Below are 27,316 nucleotides of genomic sequence, written 5' to 3' on the forward strand. Positions count from 1 at the left end.
CCTGAGGTAACCCTGGAGGAGCTGCAGAGTTCCACAGCAGAGACTGGGGTTTCTGTACATAGGAGGACAATAAGCCGTACACTCCAAAGAGTTGGGCTTTATGGCAGAGTGGCCAGAAGAAAGCCATTACTTTCAGCAAAAAACAAAATGGCACGTTTTGAGTTTGTGAAAAGGCATGTGGGAGACTCCGTAATTTTGGGAGGAAGGTGCTCTGGTCTGATGAGACTAAAATTTAACTTTTTCGCCATCAAAGAAAACGCTGTCTGGTGCAAACCCAACACATCACATCACCCAAAGAACACCATCCCCACATTGAAACGTGGTGGTGGCACCATCATGCTGTGGGGATGTTTTTCAACAGTCGGGACTGGAAAACTGGTCAGGGTTGAGGGAAAGATGGATGGTGCTAAATACAGGGATATTCTTGAGCAAAACTTGTACCAATCTGTGTGTGATTTGAGGCTAGGATGGAGGTTCACCCTCCAGCAGGACAATGACCCCAAACACACTGCTAAAGCCACACTTGAGTGGTTTAAGGGGAAACAATGTAAATGTGTTGGAATGGCCTAGTCAGTTTTGCAATGAGGAAAATCCCAGTGGTAAGATGTGGCAAGCTTATAGAGGCTTATCCAAAGAAACTTGGAGCTGTGATAGCCACAAATGGTGGCTCTACAAAGTATTGACTTTAGGGGGTGAATAGTTATGCACATTGACTTTTTCTGTTATTTTGTCCTAATCATCTACAAAGTTGTGGGCATGTTCTATAAATTAAATGATGCTGTTAATTCCATGTTAATTCCAGGTTGTGAGGCAACAAAACATGAAAAATTCCAAGGGGGTGAATACTTTTGCAAGGCACTGCAGGTGGTTATTTCCCTATAACTACCCCAGAAGCCCATTTCACACACATTCTCCTACACATGCCTGCTATACTTTGTTTATTATTGCTTCTCTTCTGATAATCTCTTCTCTCATAAACAATTGTTGCTGAAAACCCTCTGTTGACGTCCAGATAGGTGGTTCTTTCCCTTTATGTTCTTATCCTCACTTCCTGTTTCCTATCTTTCCATTTCTTAAAATGTTTTTATTGCCATTATTAAATGTGAATTCTCCGCTATTTTAATTATAATTTATTAAGCTGTGTCTACTTGTTTAATGAATGGCCCAAATAGTTATGTAGCAGAGCGTTATGTGGCCCGTTCTATAGATTCTCGATGGTCCCTTTATTTTGGGTTGTAATCTTTTCCTGTGACGTCCCGATCCGCCTCTCGGGCCAGTCCATATAGGGTGGACAAGTCCTGCAGCCACCCAGGTCTGAGGAAAAAGCAGATGCTTTGAAATGCATCACCTGATTAGTCCTGGCGTCACATCTGGTTTAGCTCAGAGTGCGTTCCACACTGGTTCCATACACCACGAGGCAGAGCCCTGGTCAGCTGTCATATAGATCCTCCCGATGCTGAACCTCCATTACTACACCACAGGGCTCCAACAGTGGCTAAGGGCCGTTACAATGCTCATTTATCTTTTATGTAATGTGAGTACCTATTTGGCTGTATTTTGAATAAATTCACCTCTCACTTTAACCTCTACACTTAGTTTGGCACACCTTACTCTTCCTTTGCTTGATAGTACAGTACAACAAAAAAAAAAGAAGAAAAAAAAAGGACCCTGTTCCCTTAAAGCATGTTATATTACACAGTGCCTGTGCTGTGTAATTTGTCCCTTTAGATCACCTAAAATACCTGTCTGATCCTGCCAGTTTCTGTCTTCCCTTCTCCTCTGTAAACTGACCATGGTTTATCATGGCTGCTGAGCCCTGACACCGTGGTCAGTTTACATGCCTCTGTCATCCGCTCTCTCTCCTTGCTCCCTCTCCTCCCTCCCTGCCTGGCAGTTGTGTCAGTGCCTATCACTCCCCTCCTGCTTCAAAAATGACTGCTTTATTCTTATAATCCCCAGTGTTATATTACAGTATGTGCCCCAGTTTATGTTATTGATAAAAAAAATGCCACTCCATACCTAATTTTAGAGAGACGCTCGGCGCTCACGTGTCCACCCACTGCTCTCCTCCCCTCCTCCCGGCTGACATCAGCCGGGTATTCTCAGCCTCGCCTGCTATAGCTGTCAGATCTGGGAAGACAGCGGTGGGCGGTCACGTGAGCAATGAGCGGTGCTCTGAAATTAGGTATGAAGTGTCATTTATTTTTATATTTTATAAATAACATACACTGGGGCACATAATGTAATATAACACAGGGGATTGTAGGAAGAAGAAAAGTAGCTTTACAACCACTTTAAGTTGGAATTGGAGGCTAAAAATGAAAAACTGCTAACAGGCAAGCTCTTTTTTGCACAAATAAATACATTTATATATAGATTAGTGAATACAGAGCTGCAAATATTTTTTTTAAATATATTCCTGGAGTTCACTTGTAATGCAAAATTATTTATTTATGAATATATATCTTGATGAAATCCAACTGTTTTGTATCTTCCTACTTTAAGTCCTGGGACTGAAAATCTTTTGAAAAATAAAGAATAGAAGGTGTAGTAGAAGACTGCTAAGATATAGGAGGTATTCTTACCACTGGAAGCGATGAGCATTAGGGCTGGACATGACGTGAGGTCCTGAAGTCTCACTCATACCATAGGCTTCATAAAGTGTGATATTAAGGCCAAGGAAGAATTCCAGAGTTTCCTTAGAGATAGGAGCAGCACCTGAGAAGTGTTTCTGGCAATGAGAAAATCCCAGCATCTTGCGAATTTTGGAAAGGACCAGGTAATCAGCCACAGCTGGGAGAAACAGCTTCAGTTCACCACTAAGAACACAAAAACCCAAATGATTAAAATATTCTAGCCTCATTACAATGAAAAGTACATTTATCTGTCAAATTAATAAGGAACATATTCAATTAAGTACAAAGGGCCCATTCACACTTATTGGTGCATTGTATTATTGCTTGTTGCATTAAGGCAGCCTACTTATTTTGAATGAGCTCCGAACATGCCTCTGTGCACAAATAAACCCTCCTGCACCCACAGCACCACAACACACATAGTATTCACATCTGTGCAATGGGGTGTGCTATAATTTGAGTGTTTTTTTTAAATATACGCATTGGGCTACCATTCAGAGTAAGTGGTAGTACACTGGCAGCACATAAATGCCACTTTCTACTGTATTGTAATGTAAGCCAAGGTTGAAGTGGTGATGCCCAGAATGGCAAATTGACACTAGTCGTCATTTAACCCAGAAGAGGATTGGAAGTAAGGATTGGAGCTTTGAGTTTCAAATGGTCAGAACAATGATATCTTAAAGCTCCACTCTAACCCCCCCCCCCCCCCCCCCCCCCCAGTTAAAGGTTTACGGGCTCTGGCACTCTCTATTTCGGCTTGTGGCCAGTCCCCCACTGTCCTCATGTACAATTCAGGGCTTAGAGAGGAAGCAGTGGAGGACTGGTCATGCAGATGGACTAAGCCTGCCATGGCAAAGGGTAAGATATACATTACACTTTATGTCTCATCACCTATGGTTCTGTTTGGGAGGGGAGAAGAGGCACTGCAAGGGTAGTTATTTTGTAATTCCCGAATATGGGATTTGAAGTGCTAAAGTGGATGTAAACCCAATGTCATCCTTTCTAAACTACTGCCATAGGGGTTATCTATAAGTATACACATGCCTCCTGCATGTATCTTTACCTGTCAAATGTCTCCTCTCTATCTGTTATGAGTACCGAAAAACTGCAGATTCTGTGGGTGGGTCTGTTGTCTGGAGCTCGGTGGGTGGAGTCGTGATGTCAGTAGACTCCCTGCCCACCTCTACACTCCTTGTCAATATGCATTTTTCCCTGTGTATTTCTTAGGCCGCGTACACACGGGCGGATTGTCTGCCCAACTAAGTTCGTCAGACAATCCGACAGACAGTCCGTCCAAATTTTGAATGAACGGACTTGACCACACACGATGAACAGACAGTCCGCTGAAAACTTGCGCGATGACGTGTACAGCACGTACGACGGGACTAGAAAAACGACGTCCAATACACTGCAATGCAACCTTCGGCCGTGTAAATCCTTTCTGAGCATGCGCCATACTTAGTCCGTCCAACTTGCCTACACACGAGCGGACTGTCCGCTGAAACCAAGTTTGGACGGACAAAACCAAGTTTGGACGGACAAAATTACGGAAATTCCGAAAGACTAAGTCCGTCAGATTGTCCGCTGAAAAAGTCCGCTGAAGCCCACACACGAGCGGATTGTCAGCTGAAACACGGTTCAGCGGACTAAGTTGGGCAGACAATCCGCCCGTGTGTACGCGGCCTAACACTGAACTTCTGCTATGATTACTAACATCCAGTGAAAAGACAGGAAAGTAACCACATGACTTCAGCATGCCCAATTATGCTGAGATGGGGAACATCTAATCCTGGCAGAACAGCAGAAGATAGGAGTGGGAGGGAATTAAAAAACAATGCATGTCTCTTATGCCGCGTACACACGAGCGGATTGTATGGCGTACTTAGTCCGTCATACAATCCGACGGACAGTCCGTCGTACTTTCCACTGAACGGACTTGACCACACACGGATACACAAACAGTCCGTCGAAAGCTTGCGCGATGACGTGTACAGCACGTACGACGGGACTAGAAATAGGAAGTCCAAGACACAGCAAAGCACCCTTCCGCCGTGTAAATCCTTTCTGGGCATGCGCCATTCTTAGTCCGTCGGACAGAATTTCGAAAAAACCAAAATACTTAGTACTCCGGACTGCACGCTGAAAAAGTCAGCTGAAGCCCACACACGAGCGGATTGTCCACTGAAATGTGTTTCGACGGACTAAGTACGCCATACAATCCGCCCGTGTGTACGCGGCATTAGGCTAGTGCACGAGATGGGTAAATCACCTGTCACTCACAGCAAGGGGGAAGATTTGACAAAGTTCTTCTCTGTTTGTCAAGATTTATCTCACTGAACAATAAAAGAGTATTGCTCAGAGCTGGATTAACTCTTTGTGGCAAGACTGGGCTCAAATGATAGGAAATTTATAATCTACATTATGACATACATACAAAACATTTTTCATGTTTACGTCTACTTTAGGGTGGAACCCCACTTTAAAGTGGAACTTCCGCTCATTGGAACCCTCCCCCCCTCCGGTGTCACAGTTGGCACCTTTCAGGGGGGAGGGGGGTGCAGATACCTGTCTAAGACAGGTATTTGCACCCACTTCCGTGCACAGACTCCCACGGGAGTCTATGCCTCTTTCTGTCCCAGCGCGCTGTCTGCTGGGACACACACGGGTCCCAGAGACAGCGCGGACCATTCCCACTCGCGCATGCGCAGTAGGGAACCGGGAAGTGAAGCCGCAAGGCTTCACTTCCTGACTCCCTCACCTAGAATGGCAGCAGCCGAGAGTCGAGCGATCAATCGGCCTCGGCTGCCGACATCGCTGGATCCTGGGACAGGTAAGTGTCCATTTATTAAAAGTGAGCAGCTGCAATATTTGTAGCTACTGGATTTTAATAATTTTTTTACAGCGAAATCCCTCTTTAAGTTCCCCTTTTCACAGAAAATTTAAAAGTGAACTAACATCCTATGCCCCCAGTCCCTGCTGCACTTATTTCCGTAGGCAATTAGCTGTTACTGCCCATGTAGCAGGTGCAGTGGTCTGGGAGTTTAAGCCCGGGCTCACACTATAGCACTCTGTGGATCGCACAGGAGCGCTGTGCATCCCTGTTCCCCATTTCAGGGATGAATCTACAGGGATCCAGTCACATTCTCCTACTATGCAAATTAGATGCGGGGAAATGCACATCTAATTTGCATAGGTGTGAACCCGGGCTGAAAGTTCTGCTCCTCTGCCCCTAAGGCTTCAGGGATGGCTCAGAGTGATTATGTTTGGTCAAAGTGGTCAAATCCCAACAGTGACATCTAATTGCCCATAGAGGAAAGTGCAGCGGGAACCAGGGGGCTAAGGTGGGTATATAGGGTGCAGTGTGAACCAGGGGGTGGGGAGGGTGTAGGGTGTTAGTTTGCCTTTTTATTGTTTGTGAAAAAGTGAACTTAAACGTTAAAGAAAAAATGATGCAGTGGAGTTTTGCATTCACATAGATATATGAATATTGAATTTGATATTGCAGAGCTGTGTTAAGATTGCTTTATCCCTTTCATACCTAAGACTATTTCTGACATTTGTTGCTTACAAGATAAAATCATTTTTTTTTGCTCGAAAATTACGTGGAACCCCCAAACATTATATATATATATATATATATATATATATATTTTAGCAGAGGCCATAGAGAATAAAATGGCGATCGTTGTGTCACACTGTATTTGCGCAGAGGTCTTTCAAACATAATTTTTTTGAAAATAAGACACTTTCATGAATTAAAAAAAAAAACGTAAAGTTAGCCCGATTTTTTTTTTGTATAATGTGAAAGATGATGTTACGCCGAGTAAATAGATACCCAACATGTCATGCTATGAAATTGTGCACACTCGTGGAATGGCAACAAAAAACTACCTAAAAATCTCCATAGGCGACATTTACATTTTTTTTTACGGTTACCAGGTTAGAGTTACAGAGGAGGTATAGTGCTAGAATTATTGCTCTCGATCTGACGATCGCGGCGATACCTCACATGTGTGATTTGAACATTGTAAATATATGCGGGCTTGACTTGCGTGTGCGTTTTCTTTGCTGCACTAGCTCACAGGGACGTTAATGGCAGTATGTTGAGTTATTTTGCGGGGGCAGCAAATTTACACTGTTATACACTCACTACTTTACATTGTAGCAAAGTGTAATTTCTAAAGTGTAATTTCTACAGTGTTGTCACATGACAAGATAGAATAAAATATTTACAAAAATGTGAGGGGTGTACTCACTTTTGATAGATACTGTAGATACTGTATGCTGCTTTTGGTACATGCAAACAGTAAAAGGGTTCAAGCTTTTCTAGAAAAGTTCAATTTAAAACAAATTTGTTTTTGTTTTGTTTTTTGTGTTTATGCTTTAAAGGAGAACACCAGCCAAAATGTGTTTTGTCCTTTAGGCTGCATTCACACATGAGCGTATCATTTTCAGGTGGAAAGTCGTGCGATTTTGTGCAGGTCAAAAGGTCTCAATGTAAAAAGCAGAAAAACACCTGTAAGCCTAAAAAGAAGCTCATGTACTTTTTTGAGCTTCAGGCGCTTTGCTTCAGGCAACAGAACGCTCATATGAACAGGGGCCATTTAAATTAATGGGATTTTGTTTGTTGGGCATTTTGGAACTTTTGAGATGAGCACTTTACGAGCGGTGGAAAACACTCAGGTGTGAATGGACCCTTAGACAAAGTATCAAAGACCACACAGGAAAGGAAATCTTCCCAATAGGCACACACAATAAAAATCTAACAGAGGTTCGAATATTTTCCTACTCTTTTAATAAAGTGTTTTACTTGTGTCCCCTTTGCAGCCGGTTGGTTTCGGCAAAACCGGTCAGATTTCACTTGCAGAGACATCAGTTTACATCACTTTTTATATGCGTCAGTTATGTGCCTGATTCCCACCAAGGTAGATGTCACATCAGTTTTGTTTTTTTATGCAGAAAACTGCATACACATTGTAGATTCCTACACTAAAAAAATCTACACATTGTGGTGTGAACAGGGCACATAGAGATCAATTGTTTTTTTGTGCCCTTGCAGAACGCCTGCAGAAAAACTGACATCTCTGCATCATGGTGTGAACAAGGCCTAATCTGATCTACCTGTACAGAACAATTTTATATATATATATATATATATATATATATATATATATATATATATATATATATATATATTTATTTATATTAGGCTTGTGCAATTCGTTTCGTAACGAATCGAAATTCGGCCGAATTTTGCATCTTTCGGACATTCGGATGCATCCGAATAAAAAAATAAATTACAACGAATACGAAAGAAATATAACAAATGAATTCGAATGAATTCGACATGATTCGAAATTATTTCAACCGCTTTCGAAATTATTTCAACATGATTCGACATTATTTCAACCGCATTCGAAAATATTTTGTGACCCGACTTTAGGGCCATGTATCTCGGGATCACTTGGTGCTAGACACTTTGGATATGTTGTAGTGCTAGTATTATTGTGTTTGCATACCAAATTTGGGGTTTCTAGCTATAAGTGACCCCGAGATATGTGGCCCCAAAATCGGGTCGCAAAATGTTATTAGTTATTAGAGCAGAGAATGACATTTTGCGACCCGATTTTGGGGCCACATATCTCGGGGTCACTTATAGCTAGAAAATTTGGTATGCAAACACAATGGTACTAGCACTACAACATATCCAAATTTGAAGTGTCTAGCACCAAGTGACCCAGAGATACATGGCCCTAAAGTCGGGTCACAAAATATTTTCGAATGCGGTTGAAATAATGTTGAATCATGTTGAAATTATTTTGAATGCATTCGAAATTATTTCAACATGATTCGACATTATTTCAACTGTATTCGAAATGATTTCAACATGATTCAACATTATTTCAACCGCATTCGAAAATATTTTGTGACCCAACTTTAGGGCCATGTATCTCAGGGTCACTTGGTGCTAGACACTTCAAATTTGGAGTTTCTAGCACCAAGTGACCCCGAGATACATGGCCCTAAAGTCGGGTCACAAAATATTTTCGAATGTGGTTGAAATAATGTCGAATCATGTTGAAATCATTTCGAATCCGATAGAAATTTTTTCGAATTTCGTTGAAATATTTTCGAATGTGGCCGATTTTTCGAATTCGGTAGAAAACTAAATGAAATCCGAAAACGAATTTAAGGAAGTTAACGAATATAACTAAACGAAATTAATGAATTAACGAATTAAAACGAAACTAAACTAAACAAATTTTTTCCTTTTGCACATGTCTAATATATATATATATATATATATATATATATATATATATATAATCTTCCTCTGGACCACTGTGCTGTTGGTCAAGTAATGCCCTGTACACACAAGCGGATTTTCAGTCGGAAAAAACATGGATGGTTTTTCCGACGGAATTCCATTCAATCTTGGCTTGCATACACACGGTCACACAAAAGTTCTCTGAACTTTCGACCGTCAAGAATGCGGTGACGTACAACACTACTACGAGCCGAGAAAATGAAGTTCAATGCTTCCAAGCATGCGTCAAATTCTTTCCAAGCATGTGTAGGAATTTTGCGCGTCTGAATTTGTACAGACGACCAGAATTTCCGATCGGAACTTTTCTGACCGAAAAATAGAGAATTTGCTCTCAATCTTTTGGTGGCTGGAATTCTGCCAGCAAAAGTCCGATGGAGCATAAGCACGGTCGGAAATTTCTGACCGAAAGCTCACATCCGACTTTTGCTGGCAGAATTTCTGATTGTGTGGCTTTAGACCATAAAACTTGCAGACGAAAGGAATATTTAGAATATCCTATAGCACTCCTAACTGCCGAAATAGAGGGATTTGATCAAGAGTGGCTATATTGACAAAAATCACTAGCCCTTTATGTTGAATGTTTTTCTGGCAAATTTTCTGCTTCTCACATTTTGAAGAAGGTTTACAGAATCTGGACATTAGAAGCTTTTAGTCCATGCTTGTGTATTTGAATGTGATTGGGGGGGGGGGGGGGGGGGGAAATATATGATTTTAATATTTATGTGTTTTCATGATTTAAATAATGTTTAGAAAAATGTTTTCATTTAATTGATCAAAGTGGTATAATAAACAATATAAGCTTTATAATATATACAATATATATATATATATACCTTTTATGTATCATTTCCCCCCCCCCCGCTAGGGATGCATAGACTTGGTCACGTCTAATCCAGATTTTTTTTTTGTCCATTTCTAATTTTACCAGTGATTCCCTGCTCTCCAATGAATTATATAATAATTATTGTAAATAGTGGGTACCTAGAGGACTAACTACAGCTGTGCATAATAGCCAATCAGCTTCTAACATCATCTTGTTCAATTAAGCTTTGACAATAAAACCAAGAAGCTGATTGGTTACTATGCACAGTTGCACCAGATTCTGTGTGCACCACCAGTTTTAGTAAATCTCCCCCATTGTGTGCTATATAACTTCCCTGCATCTAGGAGACTGTGGTGGGTTGAATTGTAGCTTAAATAACGTCTTTGTAATGATCGTAGGATTTCATAACTTAAATATCTCTGTTTAAAATTTGTAATCTCAATTGTGTTGATTCAACCATTGTCATTCGTTTCTGTATGTGTCAATAGTTACAGTAAATATTTGCCATTTCATCACAAGGGCAGGGCGGTGGAATTGGTATGTCCTTCATGCTAGCTGTCTTTTTTTTTTTTTTTAAAGGGGCACCGTCGTCGGAGACCAGAGTCTATTAAAAACCAGTTGCTGTGTAGAGGCATACATTCTTGCTGAAAGGTACCTAAATAGTTTTGCAGTGCCAAAGTCAGGGGCACGGCCCCAGCTGAGCCTCTCCTCTCTCAGGTATGTAGTCCCCGACGCTATTTTATCTGAACTCCAGTATAGGGGTAATTTCCACACTAACCACCAATGTAAAGGGGCACTTCTCCACCGACCAAATATGTCAAGTAAAACTACACTGTCCACTCTGTACACTGCATATCTCAGTCATACAGATAACTAGGGATGGCCGAACGGTTCGCCCGGCGGTCGTTTTGCAGTGAATTTTGGCTGTTCGCCGTCCGACCGATCGGTGGACTATTGCTGCCGTTCGCCAGGCGGACTTCCGTGTTTACTGTGTAAAAGAACTTTGACCTATGATGACACTTCCATCATGGGGTACAGGACAGCCAATTGAGACATTACAGCACATGGACACTTGGACATTCCCCCTAACTTATAAATAGACCCGATCCGGCGGCCATTTTACATTCTTTCGTATGTCACTATAGGGAGAGGTTGCTGTGTGGAGCAGGGAGAGACTTCAGTGACCCAAATCGCTGGCTATTAGGTCCACAAAAGTTCTTTTCAGGACTGGTATGGTATAGGTGTTAGGTGTAGTTCAGGATATAGGTTTGAGGCACTGCTGTGCTAGTGATTGTTGCAGCAGCTTGTCTTTTGTCAGTGTAAAGAGAGGGACAGGACGCTGTGTGCAGCAGGGACAGTCAGTTTAATCATCAGCTGTTACTATTAGGTCCAAAAAAGTCCTTTTCGGGACTGGTATGGTAAAGTAGTACAGGATATAGTTTTGAGTGCTATTCAAGTTATTGTTCCAGCAGCCTGTGTTTTGTCAGTTTAAATAGGGACAGGCAGAAAGCTGTGTGTGGCAGCGAGGGACAGTCAGTTTAATCAGTAGCTGTTACTATTAGGTCCACAAAGGTTCTTTTCAGGACTGGTATGTTAATAGGCTTGTACACGTATAATATTCTTTCTTCCAAATATAGAAAGAATATTATACTTGACTGCTGCCCTTCTGCTGCAGTAGTCCTTTATGAGTATAGGGACTGAGGTACAGTCTGCTAATCATTCACAACCTACTAGTTCCACAAAGGTCCTTATAAGGACTGGTAAGGTATAGGGTACTACAGTACATAGGGTTGAGTGAGGTTCAGTCTGCTATTCCTTAAGGACTGGTATAGGTCCACAATATATAGGGTTGAGGTGCACTACTGCTGACTGCTGCCCTTCTGCTGCAGCAGTCCTTTATGAGTATAGGGACTGAGGTACAGTCTGCTAATCATTCACAACCTACTAGTTCCACAAAGGTCCTTATAAGGACTGGTAAGGTATAGTGTACTACAGTATATAGGGTTGAGTGAGGTACAGTCTGCTATTCCTTAAAGACTGGTATAGGTCCACAATATATAGGGTTGAGTGAGGTGCACTACTGCTGACTGCTGCCCTATACTGCAGCAGTCCTTTATCAGTATAGGAACTGAGAGTTTTGTCACAGGGTCATTTAAAAAATGACAGGCAGAGGAAGAGGCAGGCCCTTCCGCAGGGGTGGTAGGGGTAGGGCAGGAGCAACAGGCTTGAGCCAAAGTGGGAAGTTGCAGAAGGTGCGTTCAATTACTTTAAAGGACGCACCAGACTTGGTTGAGTGGCTCACTCAGCCTTACTCTTCTGCACCCTCCTCATCCTCTCGATCTACACCCTCTTCTTCACTCTCTGCTATGTGCACCCCCAAAGATACTACCACCAAGAACACCACCACCACAACCGCATACCTTCCGCTTGAGTCACAGGAATTATTTTCCGATCCATATCAAGACATTTCTGATGCACAGCCACTCTTGGTATTGGATCAGGAAGAGGAGGTAGCAACAACCGCCACTCAGCAGTCTGACGACAGTACCCAGATCAGCCCAAGGAGGAGGTTGGTCCCCGGTGTTGCTGCCTACTCCGAGATCTCTACTTATAGCGGTGGGGAAGGTGACGTCGATGATGACGTGTCTAGTGATGTCACGTGGGTGCCCACAAGAGAGGAAGAGGAGGGGAGTTCAGAGGGAGATATGGACCAGCAGATAGGGAGGAGAAGCAGGAATAACTTACATTGCACAGGAGGGACAAAGCAGACTGCTAATGTATCAGGAGCGAGTCATCGACCATGTACGGTCACATCTGGCGGTCCCAGGACGTCGGCACATGGCTCCGCAGTGTGGGCTTTTTTTAACGTGTCCGCTGCTGACAATAGCGTTGCCATCTGCAATCTTTGCAGTCAACGCATTAGTCGCGGTAAGCCCAACACTCACCTAGGGGTGACCGCCTTAAGAAGGCACATAAGCAGCCATCACCGAGCCCAGTGGGAGCAACGGAACACACAAAGCCAGACTCCAGGCTCTCACCGTCCAGCCTCGTCTTCTAATTCTCCTTCTCCTCTCTCCTCACAATTGTCCTCCATTCCACCTTCCATAACCCTCTTGCCCAACGGTTGACGGCTGGCTTGTCAGAACTCATAGCCCGCCAACTACTGCCATATAAACTGGTGGACTCGGAGGCCTTTCGAAAATTTGTGCCCATTGGAACACCACAATGGAAGGTCCCAGGAAGGAAGTATTTCTCAGAGAAGGGCATCCCAGAGCTATATGGCCATGTTCAGCGGCAAGTGAATGTATCTCTAGCACACAGTGTCGGTGCCAAGATACATCTGACCACGGACACGTGGTCTAGCAAACACAGGCAGGGAAGGTATATCACTTTTACTGCCCACTGGGTGAACCTTCTGACGGCCGTCAAGCATGTAACCCGTGGCACCCGTGTAGATTTGGTTTTACCACCACGGATTGCATGCAGGCCTGGCTCTTCTCCTCCTCCTCCTACTCCATCCTCCTCCCTCTCCTCCTCGGCTGACTCCTGCTTTTGCGCTGCTAGCGCCTCTTCCACTGCGCCGCCCAAGCTCCCCAGAACCTATTCGACATGCCAGGTGAGACGTTGCCATGCCGTGCTGCGTCTGTTGTGCTCGGAAGCCAAGAGCCACACTGGCCCGGCACTCCTTTCAGATTTGCGTTCACAGGCAGATCAGTGGCTAACACCGCTCAGTTTGACAGTTGGTAAAGTGGTGTGTGAGAACGGTGCCAATCTGCTTAGCGCATTGAAACAGGGCAAAATCACGCACGTGCCATGCATGGCACACGTCTTAAACTTGGTCGTGCAGCAATTCGTTGTCAAATACCCTGGGGTCCAGGACATCTTGCGACAGGCAAGGAAAATCTCGGCCCATTTCAGAAGAACTTACACGGCCATGGCTCGCCTTGCTGACATTCAGCGGCGACACAATCTGCCGGTCAGACGTCTTATTTGCGATTGCCCGACGCGATGGAACTCAACCTTCTATATGCTTGATAGGCTGCTCCAGCAGAAACGTGCAGTTAACGTCTACCTGTATGAACTCTGCGGCAGAACAGGTTCTGGGGAGCTGTTTTTTTTTTCACCGCACCAGTGGCTGCTCATGCGCGACGCATGCAGACTTCTGCGGCCATTTGAGGAGATCACCAAACTGGTCAGTTGCAGCCATGGCGCCATCAGTGACATGGTACCTTATGCCTTTTTTATGGAGCGTGCATTGCGTCGTGTCATTGATCAAGCTGTGGAGGAGCAGGAGCGGGAAGATGAGGAAGTCGCAATGCTGGATGAATTCCCAGGGGGGCTACTCTATCTGAGACAAGTGAACAACAGGAGTCTGAAGAGGAGTCAGAGGAGGATGGTGCTGGGGCGGATGAGGAGGAGCAAGAAGAGCATGCTTTAAACCTTTCTGGGATCCCTGTTGTTGTGCGTGGATGGGGAGAGGAGAATGAAGAGGACGACATTATCCTGGATGATGAGCAGGAGCCAGGCCACCACACCGCTTCCAGTTTAGTGCAAATGGGGGCCTTCATGCTCCAGTGTTTTAATAGGGACCCCCGTATAAAAAGCATAAGGGTCAAGGACCAGTACTGGGTGGCAACGTACTTAGACCCCCGGTACAAACACAAAATGGCGGAAATGTTACCGCCGCCACAGAGGGCTGTCAGAATGGAGCACTTCCAGGCCTTGCTTCGAGAAATGCTGCATTCTGCTTTTGCGTGCGCTGGCAGAGGAGCAATTCCCACTCCCAGAGAAGGAGTTGCGGGTACCAATCCAACAGCGCCTGCAAGAAGAGGCCGGTTTGAAGATGTGTTGGTGACTTCGGATATGAGGTCATTCTTTCAGCCGACCCATCGACAGGTGTCATCCGGATCCAGCATCAGGGAACGCCTAGACCGTCAGGTGTCCGACTACATCGGGTTAACGGCCAATGTGGACGCTCTGAGGAGTGATGAACCCCTGGACTACTGGGTGGGCAGGCTTGACCTCTGGCCAGAGCTTGCCCAATTTGCAATCAAACTTTTGGCTTGCCCCTCGTCCAGTGTCCTGTCCGAAAGGACGTTCAGCGCAGCAGGGGGGATCGTGACCGATAAGCGTACTCGCCTAGCTCAGGACAGTGTTAACTACCTCACATTTCTAAAAAAGAATGAGGCATGGATCTCGGAGGAATTCAACACATGTGACCAGTAGACCATGTATATGTCTATAAACAATTTTTTTAATCGAGCACACAGACCTTCTTTCTTCATTTGGCTCACTTCCTTGTCCAAAAAAAGCACACCGTACTATATGCCCGTACCCTCCTGTTTGAAGAGGTTGAGCGGTGTCATATTTCTACTGGGGCTGCTTATTATGAGGGGCTCCCACCATCCCTGTGCTGTGTTGACTTCCTCCTGGGGCTGTACCTCTGCTGTGCATATTATGAGGGGCTCCCACCATCCCTGTGCTATGCTCATTATGAGGGGCTCCCACCATCCCTGTGCTGTGCCGACTTCCTCCTGGGGCTGCTTATTATGAGGGGCTCCCACCATCCCTGTGCTGTGCTGACTTCCTCCTGGGACTGCTTATTATGAGGGGCTCCCACCATCCCTGTGCTATGTTGACATCCTCCTGGGGCTGCTTATTATGAGGGGCTCCCACCATCCCTGTGCTGACTTCCTCCTGGGGCTGCTTATTATGAGGGGCTCCCACCATCCATGTGCTGTGCTGACTTCCTCCTGGGGCTGTACCTCTGCTGTGCATATTATGAGGGGCTCCCACCATCCCTGTGCTATGCTCATTATGAGGGGCTCCCACCATCCCTGTGCTGTGCTGACTTCCTCCTGGGGCTGCTTATTATGAGGGGCTCCCACCATCCCTGTGCTGCGCTGACTTCCTCCTGGGGCTGCTTATTATGAGGGGCTCCCACCATCCCTGTGCTATGCTCATTATGAGGGGCTCCCACCATCCCTGTGCTGTGCTGACTTCCTCCTGGGGCTGCTTATTATGAGGGGCTCCCACCATCCCTGTGCTGTGCTGACTTCCTCCTGGGGCTGTACCTCTGCTGTGCATATTATGAGGGGCTCCCACCATCCCTGTGCTATGCTCATTATGAGGGGCTCCCACCATCCCTGTGCTGTGCTGACTTCCTCCTGGGGCTGCTTATTATGCGGGGCTCCCACCATCCCTGTGCTGAGCGGACTTCCTCCTGGGGCTGCTTACGGTGCAGGTGTCAGTGCTGTATATCACGGTGCTGGTGTCAGTGCTGTATATCACGGTGCTGGTGTCAGTGCTTTATGTCACGCTGCTGATGTCAGTGCTCTCTATCATGGTGCTGGTGTCTGATCACTGTATCACGGTGCAGGTGTCATTGCTGTATGTCACGCTGCTGATGTCATTGCTCCCCATCACGGTGCAGGTGTCATTGCTGTATGTCACGCTGCTGATGTCAGTGCTCTCTATCACGGTGCTGGTGTCAGTGCTCTCTATCACGGTGCTGGTCTCAGTGCTGTATATCACGCTGCGGATGTCAGTGCTCTCTATCACGGTGCTGGTGTCAGATCACTCTATCACGGTGCAGGTGTCATTGCTGTATGTCACGCTGCTGATGTCAGTGCTCTCTATCACGGTGCTGGTGTCAGATCACTCTATCACGGTGCAGGTGTCAGTGCTTTACGTCACACTGCTGATGTCAGTGCTCTCTATCACGGTGCTGGTGTCAGATCACTCTATCACGGTGCAGGTGTCAGTGCTTTACGTCACACTGCTGATGTCAGTGCTCTCTATCACGGTGCTGGTGTCAGATCACTCTATCACGGTGCAGGTGTCATTGCTGTATGTCATGCTGCTGGTGATCATCTCCTGCACCCTCTTCTTTGCCTACCCTGACCTTCCCTCTCCTCCATTGCCTTCATGCGCTCCACAGTCCTGAATTGTCACAACAATTTCACATATAAAAAAAATAATGCTTGTAGTTGTCGATCCCAGATTCACCTCATACATGTGCTATGTCATTGGCCATGTGGTGGGACTATGTTTGCACAGCTAGTAATTATTTTGTGGCTGCAAATTTGACCTGTAGGTTTGCAAAGTTCGCCTCCCATTGAAGTCAATGGGGCCCGCCGCGAACGTTACGGTTCGCGAACGATCGGCCGCGTTCGCGAAACGTCCCGTCGGAAGTTCATCCATCACTACCGATAACTGCTGCACTTTGTAAGCTGCGCTGTACATTCCATACGGACCACGTCTCCATGTTTGAATGGCTACAGGGAGCTGTGACTCGGCTTGGGTGCCCCCATTGCTTGCTGCTGCTGTGGGGGCACTCAGCAGGAGGGAGGGGCCAGAAGAGCCAAATAAGGACCCGAGACGAGGAGGATCAGGGCTGTTCTGTGCAAAAACCACTACACAGAGAAGGTAAGTATTACATGTTTGTTATTTTTAGCTAAAAAAAAAAAAAAACTTTACAATCACTTTAAGTTTCATTATTCACAATGCTACTGACAGTTCAATAAAGGCAGATTATACTAAGGGACTAATAAACATACACTTGTTTCACAATAGCAGGTGTTTGCATGTAAATGGATTAGCTGAATTATATTACATACTTTCTTGGTGGACTCAGGTTCCTTTCCAGGTTCACTGACATGGCCCATGACAGCATTTTTCTCTTGAAAATACTTGCTTGTGCTGACACCTCTTTAATACGTTCCATGATCTTTTCCCATACTCTCGGGACCCCCATGTGTGATGTAGGCTGCGTCTCTCTCAGTGTATCCACCAGTGTTCCCTGCAATTTATACCACATATTTGAAGAGAAAAGTTATCTTATCTTGCATCTATTTTTACACATAAGTAGGCTCAATTCACAAAGCGTGCACACCAGGATACGGATATTTTTTATAATGTCACAATCCAATGAGATTTGAACATCACATGGCTAAAATAAAGATTTCCATAGTGGGAAAAAAAAAGAAACTTGTGCTGTGTTACCTTTTTAATGATAATTATCCTAGGTCCAGATTGCTGCTGTGTAAGGTCAATATCCTAATTTATTTCATGCTTGAAAATACACGCACTGTACTTCTGGCTCTGCAGGTATGGGAGCTGCAGCTCTCCTTCAGTGATGAGAACAGATCATTCTGTGAATGTACAAGGGGAGATACTATCATTTACCCACCCCTCCTGTCCCCTTGTTCATTCACAGTAGTTAGAAAATATTTTTTTTTCCTGATGTTTGTCTTTCACCACTTCAATACCAGGCATTTGCACCCCCCTTCCTGCCCAAGCCAATTTTCAGTTTTCAGTACTGTCGCATTTTGAATGACAATTGCACGGTCATACAACACTGTACCCAAATGACATTTTTATCATTATTTTCCCACAAATAGAGCTTTCTTTTGGTGGTATTTGATCACCTCTGCAGTTTTTATTTTTTGAGCTATAAACAAAAGAAAAGAGACAAGTTTGAAAAAAAAAAAAACACAATATTTTTTACTTTTTGCTATAATAAATATCCCAATTAAAAAAAATAAAAATTCCTCAGTTTAGGCCAATATGTATTGTTCTTCTACATATTTTTGATAAAAAAAAAAAAAAAAAAAAAAAAAAAAAATCGCAAAAAGCGTATATTTATTGGTTTGTGCAAAAGTTATAGCGTCTACAAAATAGGGGATAGTTTTATGGCATTTTTATTATTATATTATTATTATTTTTTTTTTTACTAGTAATGGCAGCAATCTGCGATTTTTATCATGACTGTGACATTGCGAAGCACTAATCGGACACTTTTTGACACCATTTTGGGACCATTGGCATTTCTGTATAAATGTCACTGGCAGGGAGGGGGTTAACACTAGGGGCAATCAAAGGGTTAACTTTGTGTCCTAGGGAGTGATTCTAACTCTAGGGGGAGGGGACTCAAAAGGGGAGGAGACCGATCAGTGTTTCTCTGTACTGGGAACACATAATCGGCCACCTTTCACCTGACAGGACATGGATCTGTGTGTAAAGATCCACGGTCCTGCTCAGTTAACGGGCAATCGCGGGTCCGCCAGGCACTAGCATCGGGTCCTGAGTGACGCGGTGGGGGGGGGGGGTCCCGAGTGACGCGCACCTCCCTCAGATGGCCAGGAAGCCCAGGGCGTCATATGACACCAACCCAGGATGGGAGATCCCTCCTGTGGACGTTATATGACTATATGCGGTATGTGAAGTGGTTACTCTTGTGTTTAAACTATGTTAATTAGGAGATATATATATATATATATGAATTTGATAAACCTGCTGCACCACTTTTCTTTTAATCTTTCTTGTTAATGTATTGCGCCAAATTCATGACGTTTTTGCGACACTGTTGATTTTAACAGCGACTCCCGTAGCAAATTTACAGTAGATATTTCTAAAATGTGCCACTTTTACATTGTGTTGCATTGAATGCGCCAATTGTAAATGTGGATCTAATTAAGACCAACTCCTTTTTGGTGTACAGAGAAAAAAAACTGGCTCATACTGATTTTGCAAAAGTGTCTCACCTGCATTCTTTTTTTTTTTTTTTTTTTTTTTTTTTTTTTTTAAATCTTTATTTAAGGAATGCAGTACAAATAATGCAGTTTCATAACAAATTGTTCACCAACAAAAAAAATAAAAATGTTTTGGTGCCAAACCAAAGAGACAGTAGATCATCAACGTCCGTAGTTATTACTTAATAAGACCAATATTCACAGGGCTATCAACCCTATGTGCAGGGCTGGACTGGGACAAAAATTTGGCCCTGGACTTCATCCAGACCGGCCCACTTTAATTTTGCAAACACGCAAAAAACAGTATATAAACTATACATAATTGCGCAAAAAAAATACGATAAAATTATTCATCAGTTACCGTAACCAGTGGCATTAAATTATTCATCAGTTACCATGACCAGTGGCATTAAATTATTCTTCAGTTACTGTGACCAGTGGTATTAATATTAATTTAAAGCCACTGGCCACGGTAACTGATCAATAATTTAATGCCACTGGTCACGGTAATTGATGATCAGTTACCGTGGCCAGTGACATTAAATTAATAATTGACCAGTGGCATTCAATTAATATTAATGACGCTGGTCACGGTAACTGATTAATAATTTAATGCCACTGGTCAATTATTAATTTAATGCCACTGGCCACAGTAACTGATGAATAATTTAATGTCACTGGTCACGGTATCTGATGAATAATAATCAGTTACCATGACCAGTGACATTAACCCTACATTTACCCCTTCCCCTCCCCCCGCCATGCTGCATATTACAGAAATCACGGACACTGACAGTAACAGCCAGACTCTCAGTTTATTATTAATCATGCTGCCATGCAGCCTGCATTCCATATAGCATCCGATTAGCTTATTATTTAGTGCTTACTTGAATTACACTGATAAGACTTTTCTTTGTCCCCTTACCCTGTCTGTGCTGCTGTCTGAAGTGGACTTGGCAGCGCTGGCTCCTCTTGGTTGCAGTCACAAGCACCTAAGCTTGGGCAGCAACTCGCTGCACTCCGGCTCCTCCCATGTCCCCGGGCCGCCTCCGCCCTCCAGCCATGAGTGACGTCACGGCGCTGGGACAAGGAGGCAGCCTTTAAGTGAGTGGCAGCGTCAGGAGGGAGTGGTGCTTGTGTGCCAGATGCAGGAGCAGAGCTGCCGCCGCCGGCGTTATTGTAACACACAACTGACACGGAGAATCCAGGGAGAGAAGTGTAGTGAGTCAAACAAATAACACATTGTCTGACAACCGGCCCACTGAGCCAATCGGCCCACTGGGAAACTCCCGGTAGTCCCGATGGCCAGTACAGGCCTGCCTATGTGGCAACCGGAAGTCGGACATATTCATTCCCCTCTCCTTATAACTTTTTGTAATAAATCCAGGCCCTTATCGCACCCCCCCCCCCAAAAAAAAAAGGGGGGGGGGCCGCCCGGCCCGCGTCGAATGGTAGAGTGGGACATGAAAAAGGGGGGGTAGACCGTTTGCAAATCAAGGCGGTACTGTGCCCCTGTGGTAGGCCACTACTCCTCATTACTTGTGGGCTTGTATTTCAGGAAATGCACCCGACGTGGTACTTAGCCCATTGGATTGAGATTGCGGTGTAATGCCCTAGATTTCCCGCATTCCAAGGGTATTTTTAGCATAAGGAGGAGAAAAAGAGATAGAGATAAGGAATATAGAGAAAAAAAAGGAAGCAGGGGGTACACAAGAGGGGAAGGGGTGGGAGGGGGACAGACTTCGTCAGGGCCCGCAGCCCCGGCCATGATCAGACCCTCAGATGTAAGATTTGTATTCGTCAGAGTATCGGAACATATCCCAGTGTGTCCAACGTGCATTGTGTTCTTCCTCACGGCCCCTTAGGGCAGCTGTAAATTGCTCCATCCGCTGTATGTCGCACACTCTGGTGAACCACAAAGATACCGTAGGTGGAGACTGTTGCTTCCATACACCGGGAATGCAAGCCCTTGCTGCGCTCAGCAAATGCCTCAATAAGGATTTGCTGTACTGCTTGCATGACATTGGGGTTAGGTTTAAGAATATAGCTGCTGGATTATCCTATAAGGAGATATCTGTGATTTTTTGAATGATCTGCAAGACCTGTCTCCAGAACTGGGCTAGATCTGGACACTCCCAGAAAATGTGGAGCAGTGTGCCATTGTGGGTGTTACATCTCCAACATAGGGGGCTAAGGCCTGGAAATATGGACGCCAGAACTGACGGGGTCCTGTACCAACGCGTCAGAATCTTGTAGGTCATCTCCTGATATTTGCTACACAAGGATGATTTGTGCGCAAACAGGAGAATACGTTTTTTTTTATCCTCCGTGAATGTGGTATGGAGATCCCGTTCCCACTTCCTCAGGTATGGAGGGTCAGCTTGCGACGCGTGAGCGAGTAAAATATTATAGGAGTAGGAAAGAGAACCCCTTATGGGCCCTTCTCCCGAACATAAGCCCTCAAAGGGAGTCAATTGTCTGCGAAAGCAGCCGCTGTCTGGGAGTGATAGGAGGAAGTGCGCAAGTTGTGCAATCTTCCATTTCCCAAAAATTTAAGAATTAAGGACAGGATATACGCTTGCCGGGTCAACCCACCCCGAGGAGCTGAGAAAAGTAGAGGCTCTGACCAAGCTCTGATCCGAGTGAAGTCTAAATGATCTGTCCGATACTCCTGGTGGGAAGTCCGGGTGTCCTATTATGGGCGTCAACAGGGATGGGGAGCTGGCCGTCCCCGCAATTCTGAAATATGTGCGCAGTGCCCGCATGGTGGGTTCGATTAAAGGGTGCGGCGAGGAGAACTCACCTGCATTCTAAAAGTGCCGCAGCATGAGCCAAATTCAAGTTCTAGTACATGAATTTGGAGGATTTTTTACCACTTTTAGAACATAAGACGGACACTATAGCAAAATCTGCCTACCCAGTTTTTATGAATTCCAGGGATAGTAGTGTTTTATATATATAACATTTTTATGTGTATATTTTTTAGAAAGCTGCATGACTTTTCCCTGATCCAGTTTGCCCATGCAGCTTGAGAACCTTCATTTTTTTTCTCACTTACCTTAAGGGCATCTGGATTTGCAAAATAGACATGTTCTCCCCACTTGATGCTAGTCCACAAGTCATAAATCTGGGCAGCAATATGACTAAGAGGAAGATAGCTGACTATAGATTCTTGCTGAACTTCTGCGGGCTGCATATCTCCAGCACGACTGGCATGGGCAGCTGTCCAGGTGATCTGAGAATAAGTAATGGAACTGTAAACAGATGGATGGATGGATGCCAAATTAAATGCATTACAGATCTTTAGGTCATATTACTTCTAAATGTTCTAAGGTGTATGAAATAAAGGCTCTGTGCCAGCATGAAAGACAATATCAACTTGGTAATACTTTTATGGTACTTCTTTCAATAAAACTTGTGCAAGCGATGCACTGTGTGATCAACAGTTAACTAGGAAAAGCACTTTAACTGCTTCGATACCAGACACTTTTACCCCCTTCCTGCCCAGGCCTATTTTCAGCTTTCACACGTTGAATGAAAATTGCATGGTCATGCAACACTGTACACATAATTTATTTTATTTTTTTCACACAAATGGAGCTTTCAGTGGTATTTAATCACTTAATTACATCACTTAAAAAAATCATTACTTTTTTATTTATTTTTTGCACTATAAACAGCCGAGAACGTTGATTAATAAAAAATGTTTTTCTTTGTTTCGGTTATAAAATTTTGCAAATAAAAAATCTTTTATCATAAATTTAGAATATACTTCTACAATTCTTTGGTGAAAATAACCCACATTGGTGTATATTATTTGGTCTGTAGGAAAGTTGTAGAGTCCACCAACTATGGTATATATCTGAAAATTGATCGATCCTGATGTACTGATGGCCTATCTCATTTCTCGAGGCCCGAAAATGCAAGGACAGTATAAATATCTCCCAAATGACTCATTTTTGAAGAGTAGACAATCTAAGGTATTTAGTAAGAGGCATGGCAAGGTTTTTTGAAGTTGTCATTTTTTGTCACAATTGTTTGGAAAATCAAGCAATTAAAACAAAAATTTCACAATTTTTAAAACATTTTTGCATACTGTCACTATTGCCGTACAGCGTCATCATATAACTACAGATTATATTGGATGGGAGAATTGAACTATTAAGTTTTAGAATATTTTTTTTTTTATTCACCTACATTATCATGGCTCAGCATTACTCCTTTTGGGTTCCCGGTGGTCCCCGAAGTGTAGATAAGAACACAGCATTGATTGGGCTTCTGTGAAGTTATGATGTCATCCAGATGCTCCTCATTGATATCATTCCCCAGTTCCAGGAACTCATCCCACTGATAATGATACAACATCAGAAACATTTATACAATATGCTAAGAACTATTATGTTACATGGAAATACCCAGACTTGGTTTAATGTCAGTACTAGCTTATGGTGAATAGGAAACATATGGCACTAAAATACATTATTTAAAATACCTAATTTGTCAGTCAGATACTTAATATATATGTAAAATGTTATTCTTTACATATCTGGCTTCTTGCTTGATAGTCTCATGGAGGATCTTCTCAACGATGCCAGGGTTCCCAGATCGCACAATGGCGATCAACCTTGTCAGCTAATCATGCCGTTAAGGACTCCATGATCTCCACATCCTTAAATGTGGCATTAAGGTCAGCTGGTGTTAGTGGTGTTTGTCTCTTACACTGGCATCTGGCTGCCGTTAAAATGTTAGTGGCCAATTTTTTTGCTAACCCTGGAAATTTAGGTGGGAGTACGTCTAATAGATTTTTGGATGGAACGAAATGTCAACCTTGAATAACCGATGAAGGAGGTCCTAGACTGAGCACCAGTATGACTGCAAGGAGGGGCATTGCCAGTAAATATGCATTAGAGTGCCTCAGTCTTTAAGGCACCTCCAGCAGCAGGCCGAGGCCAATGGATATATAACATGTAGGCAGGAGGGGGTCATGTACCAAAAGAATAGTACTTTGTAGGTACTGTATTTTCCTTTTAGAGGGTGCAAATAGAGCTTTTGGCCGCTCGGGACCATACAGTTTGCCATTGCTCAATGGAGAGACCTTCTCTGAAAGATTGCTCCCATTTAAGCATCTAACTATATTTACCTTGAGAATCTATATTGTACGAGTTTAAAAGTTTGAATATATCTGAGGTTAAACCATTCTGTGATGGGCCAGAGACAATTATGCATTCAAATGGTGACTGTGATGGATCCTATCCCCACACTCCGTTTCTGTCAGCAATACCGCTTCCTCCAGTCTAACCGTCAGAGAGATATATTATTATAGCTGCATTGAATACAAGTCTAGCCAAAAATAGCTTGTAGAATCTTGAATGCTTTATTGGACAGAATACAGCCTTTTTATAGATTTTTAACACAAAGGGTTAGATAACGAGGTATGGCTGTCTCAAGGATACTCCCCCCTCCCCTCTAGCACAACTTAAAAGACAATTATATAATTAATATGTTAATCAACACAGCACTTAAGGTAGCCTAGGTGACCAGACAGTCCAATCAATGTGTCAATGGGTCAATGTGATCAGCTCTTTCAATGATTATGTATTGTTCAGAATTAACAACCAAGAATAGTCTTTGGGCAAATCCAAGAAAACCTTCTCACAATAGCAGAGTTAATGACATCAGCATCTTCTATGAGCCCCAACATTATGAATCAGTCACTATTTATAATATGGCAAATTACAGGGTTCCCAGAGTCTGGTGTCTTGGGGGGATATGGACCTGAATCCAAAGTAACACCTCCAGGGTGGTCCCCAGGCATACAGCTCACAAAGAACACCATTCCCCCAAATGCCAGGGCCCACGGTCGGTGGGCAAAAGGCTAGCATTCAGTTCCCTCCAAAAGCCCCTGTCCTGGCTAGGTCTGTCACAGTGACAAATTGGAAAAGGGAGGTTGGATGTCAAGGTTAAGGCATAATGCCGAATTTGGAGGTAACCAAAAAAGGTGCTACGGGGCAGATCATGTTTTTCCCTGAGATCCTCAAAAGAGAATAGCACTCTTGTGACTGAGTTCTCTAAATGGCCATAGTGGAATAGATTCCTCTTTAACCAAGCAGAAATCATGCAGTGAGCAGGGGCGGATCCAGGGGGGGGGGGCAACGGGTCAATTGCCCCCGCCTCGAGAAAATAGTGAGCAGGCTGTGCTGATGCCGATCCTCCATCAGGACACAGGGCAGCAGGGCCGAAACTGACAGGCTCTGTGAAGGGACACAGGCAGAGCTGTGGGGGATGGAACATGTAGTCCCGGATACCAGCAGGCCCAGGACGAAATCCCTGAGAGTGCACTGCAGCCCCCAACATGCTGAAGGGGAGGAGGGGAGAGGAGGACCGTGAGAAGAGAAGAGGGACCACGAGGCTGTCGGGTGGAGGGAGCCAGAGAGGAAGTGCCAATGATCTGATTCCACTATATATCCCCCAAGGTAAGAACTTACCTCCGGGGTCGGGGGATGGGGGGCAGGACCTTATGACTGGCTGCTCTCACTCTGTCCTCTCTTGCACCCGGCTGCTCCCACTCTGTTCTCCCCTCCACCTGGCTGTATCCACCCTGTCCTCCCCTCCACCTGGCTGGATCCACCCTTTCCTCTCCTCCACTTGGCTGCATCCACCCCCTCCTCCCCTCCACCTGGCTGCTCCCGCCCTGTCCTCCCCTCCACCTGGCTGCTACCGCCCTGTCCTCCCCTACCTGGCTGCATCCACTCTGTCCTCCCCTCCACCTGGCTGCATCCACCCTGTCCTCCCTGTCCACCTGGCTGCTCCCACCCTGTCCTTCCCTCCCCCTGGCTGCTCCCACCCTGTCCTCCCTTCCACCTGGCTGCTCCCACCCTGTCCTCCCCTCTACCTGGCTGCATCCACCCTGTCCTCCCATCCACCTGGCTGCAACCACCAATATTTTCAAGACACCGTGTGTGTATATGTATATATATATATATATATATATATATATATATATATTGCATTTTATAGTTGGCACCCCCTACTTTTGTCCCTGTCCCCCCATGTGCACTCCTAAATTTGAAAGCTGCAGACGCCACTGTCTCTCACCGCCCCCCTTCATCACCGCATTTCTGCATCTAAAAGAAGACTGCCATTACTGTGCAGGCGCAGGCAGCAGCGAGATGACAATAGCGACAATAGCGACGTAGCAAGTGACACACTCAGGGCTCCCACTGATTCTGCATTATGGTGAGTTGAACTATTTCATTTTTATATTACAATTTAATAGAAATAATGTACTTCATTCATCCTGACACCATATTAACCATGGTGCCGTGAAGATTGAAGCGCCAACACCAACCATCACCCCGACAAATTGTTGCAAATTTTTTTGCAGTGCCCCTCCCAAGATCAGACTCTGGATCCGCCCCTGGTGGTGAGTGAGGCTGTCCGGCAGTTTGGGATTGTAGAGGAAAGCCTTCAGTTAAATATTATATTTTTGACAATATATAATTATTTAATACATCAGATTTTAGTAGTGCAAACATAGACACATGAAAGCAACTCTACAAGACATGCTTACATTACTACATACCGTGTATAGATCTGAGCGTTTAACCTGCAAAGTGCCTTTATACTGTACAACAGCTTTGAGATCCGGTAATTTATCCCATATCTGTAAACAAATAAATCATTGTTAGCAAATTAGTGATACCAACATATGTTTTTCTCAAATGTGGTACTGTCAGCAAAAAGATCCTGCATTTGACTGTCAAAGGAGATTAGGCATTGATGAAAATGGCTGAGCCATAGCAGCAGTCAGTGATTCTCAAGGTCAAAGTATTACTGCTGGTGCCATACAGGCCTGGTGCATGTTATACAGAGTTGGTTATTTTTATTCCTAAGTATGAAACAATAACAGGGCTAAGTAATATCATCTTGTAACTTATTAAGAGTAAAAATAAAGGACAAAAAATTGGAGGCAAACACCTCCATAACCAATTGTGCT

At 44.3% G+C, this 27,316-nt stretch overlaps 1 protein-coding gene across 3 annotated transcripts in view; it reads right to left on the bottom strand.

The window, feature by feature from the left end:
• Nucleotides 1-27,316, bottom strand: part of ACSBG1 (acyl-CoA synthetase bubblegum family member 1) — a 119,276-nt gene that overhangs the window by 24,667 nt on the left and 67,293 nt on the right. For all 3 annotated transcript variants that reach the window (XM_077474251.1, XM_077474249.1, XM_077474250.1), the window contains 5 exons: nt 26,903-26,983; nt 23,518-23,667; nt 22,379-22,555; nt 17,407-17,588; nt 2,586-2,819 (listed from right to left, as the gene is read on the bottom strand). In XM_077474251.1, coding sequence (XP_077330377.1) covers nt 2,586-2,819; nt 17,407-17,588; nt 22,379-22,555; nt 23,518-23,667; nt 26,903-26,983 — 824 coding nt within the window. The remainder of the gene's footprint in view (nt 1-2,585; nt 2,820-17,406; nt 17,589-22,378; nt 22,556-23,517; nt 23,668-26,902; nt 26,984-27,316) is intronic.

The sequence above is a fragment of the Lithobates pipiens genome, unplaced genomic scaffold, assembly GCF_037356315.1.
Source record: "Lithobates pipiens isolate NorthernLeopardFrog02 unplaced genomic scaffold, aLitPip1_a1.2 Scaffold_8, whole genome shotgun sequence".
Taxonomy (NCBI): Eukaryota; Metazoa; Chordata; class Amphibia; order Anura; family Ranidae; genus Lithobates; species Lithobates pipiens.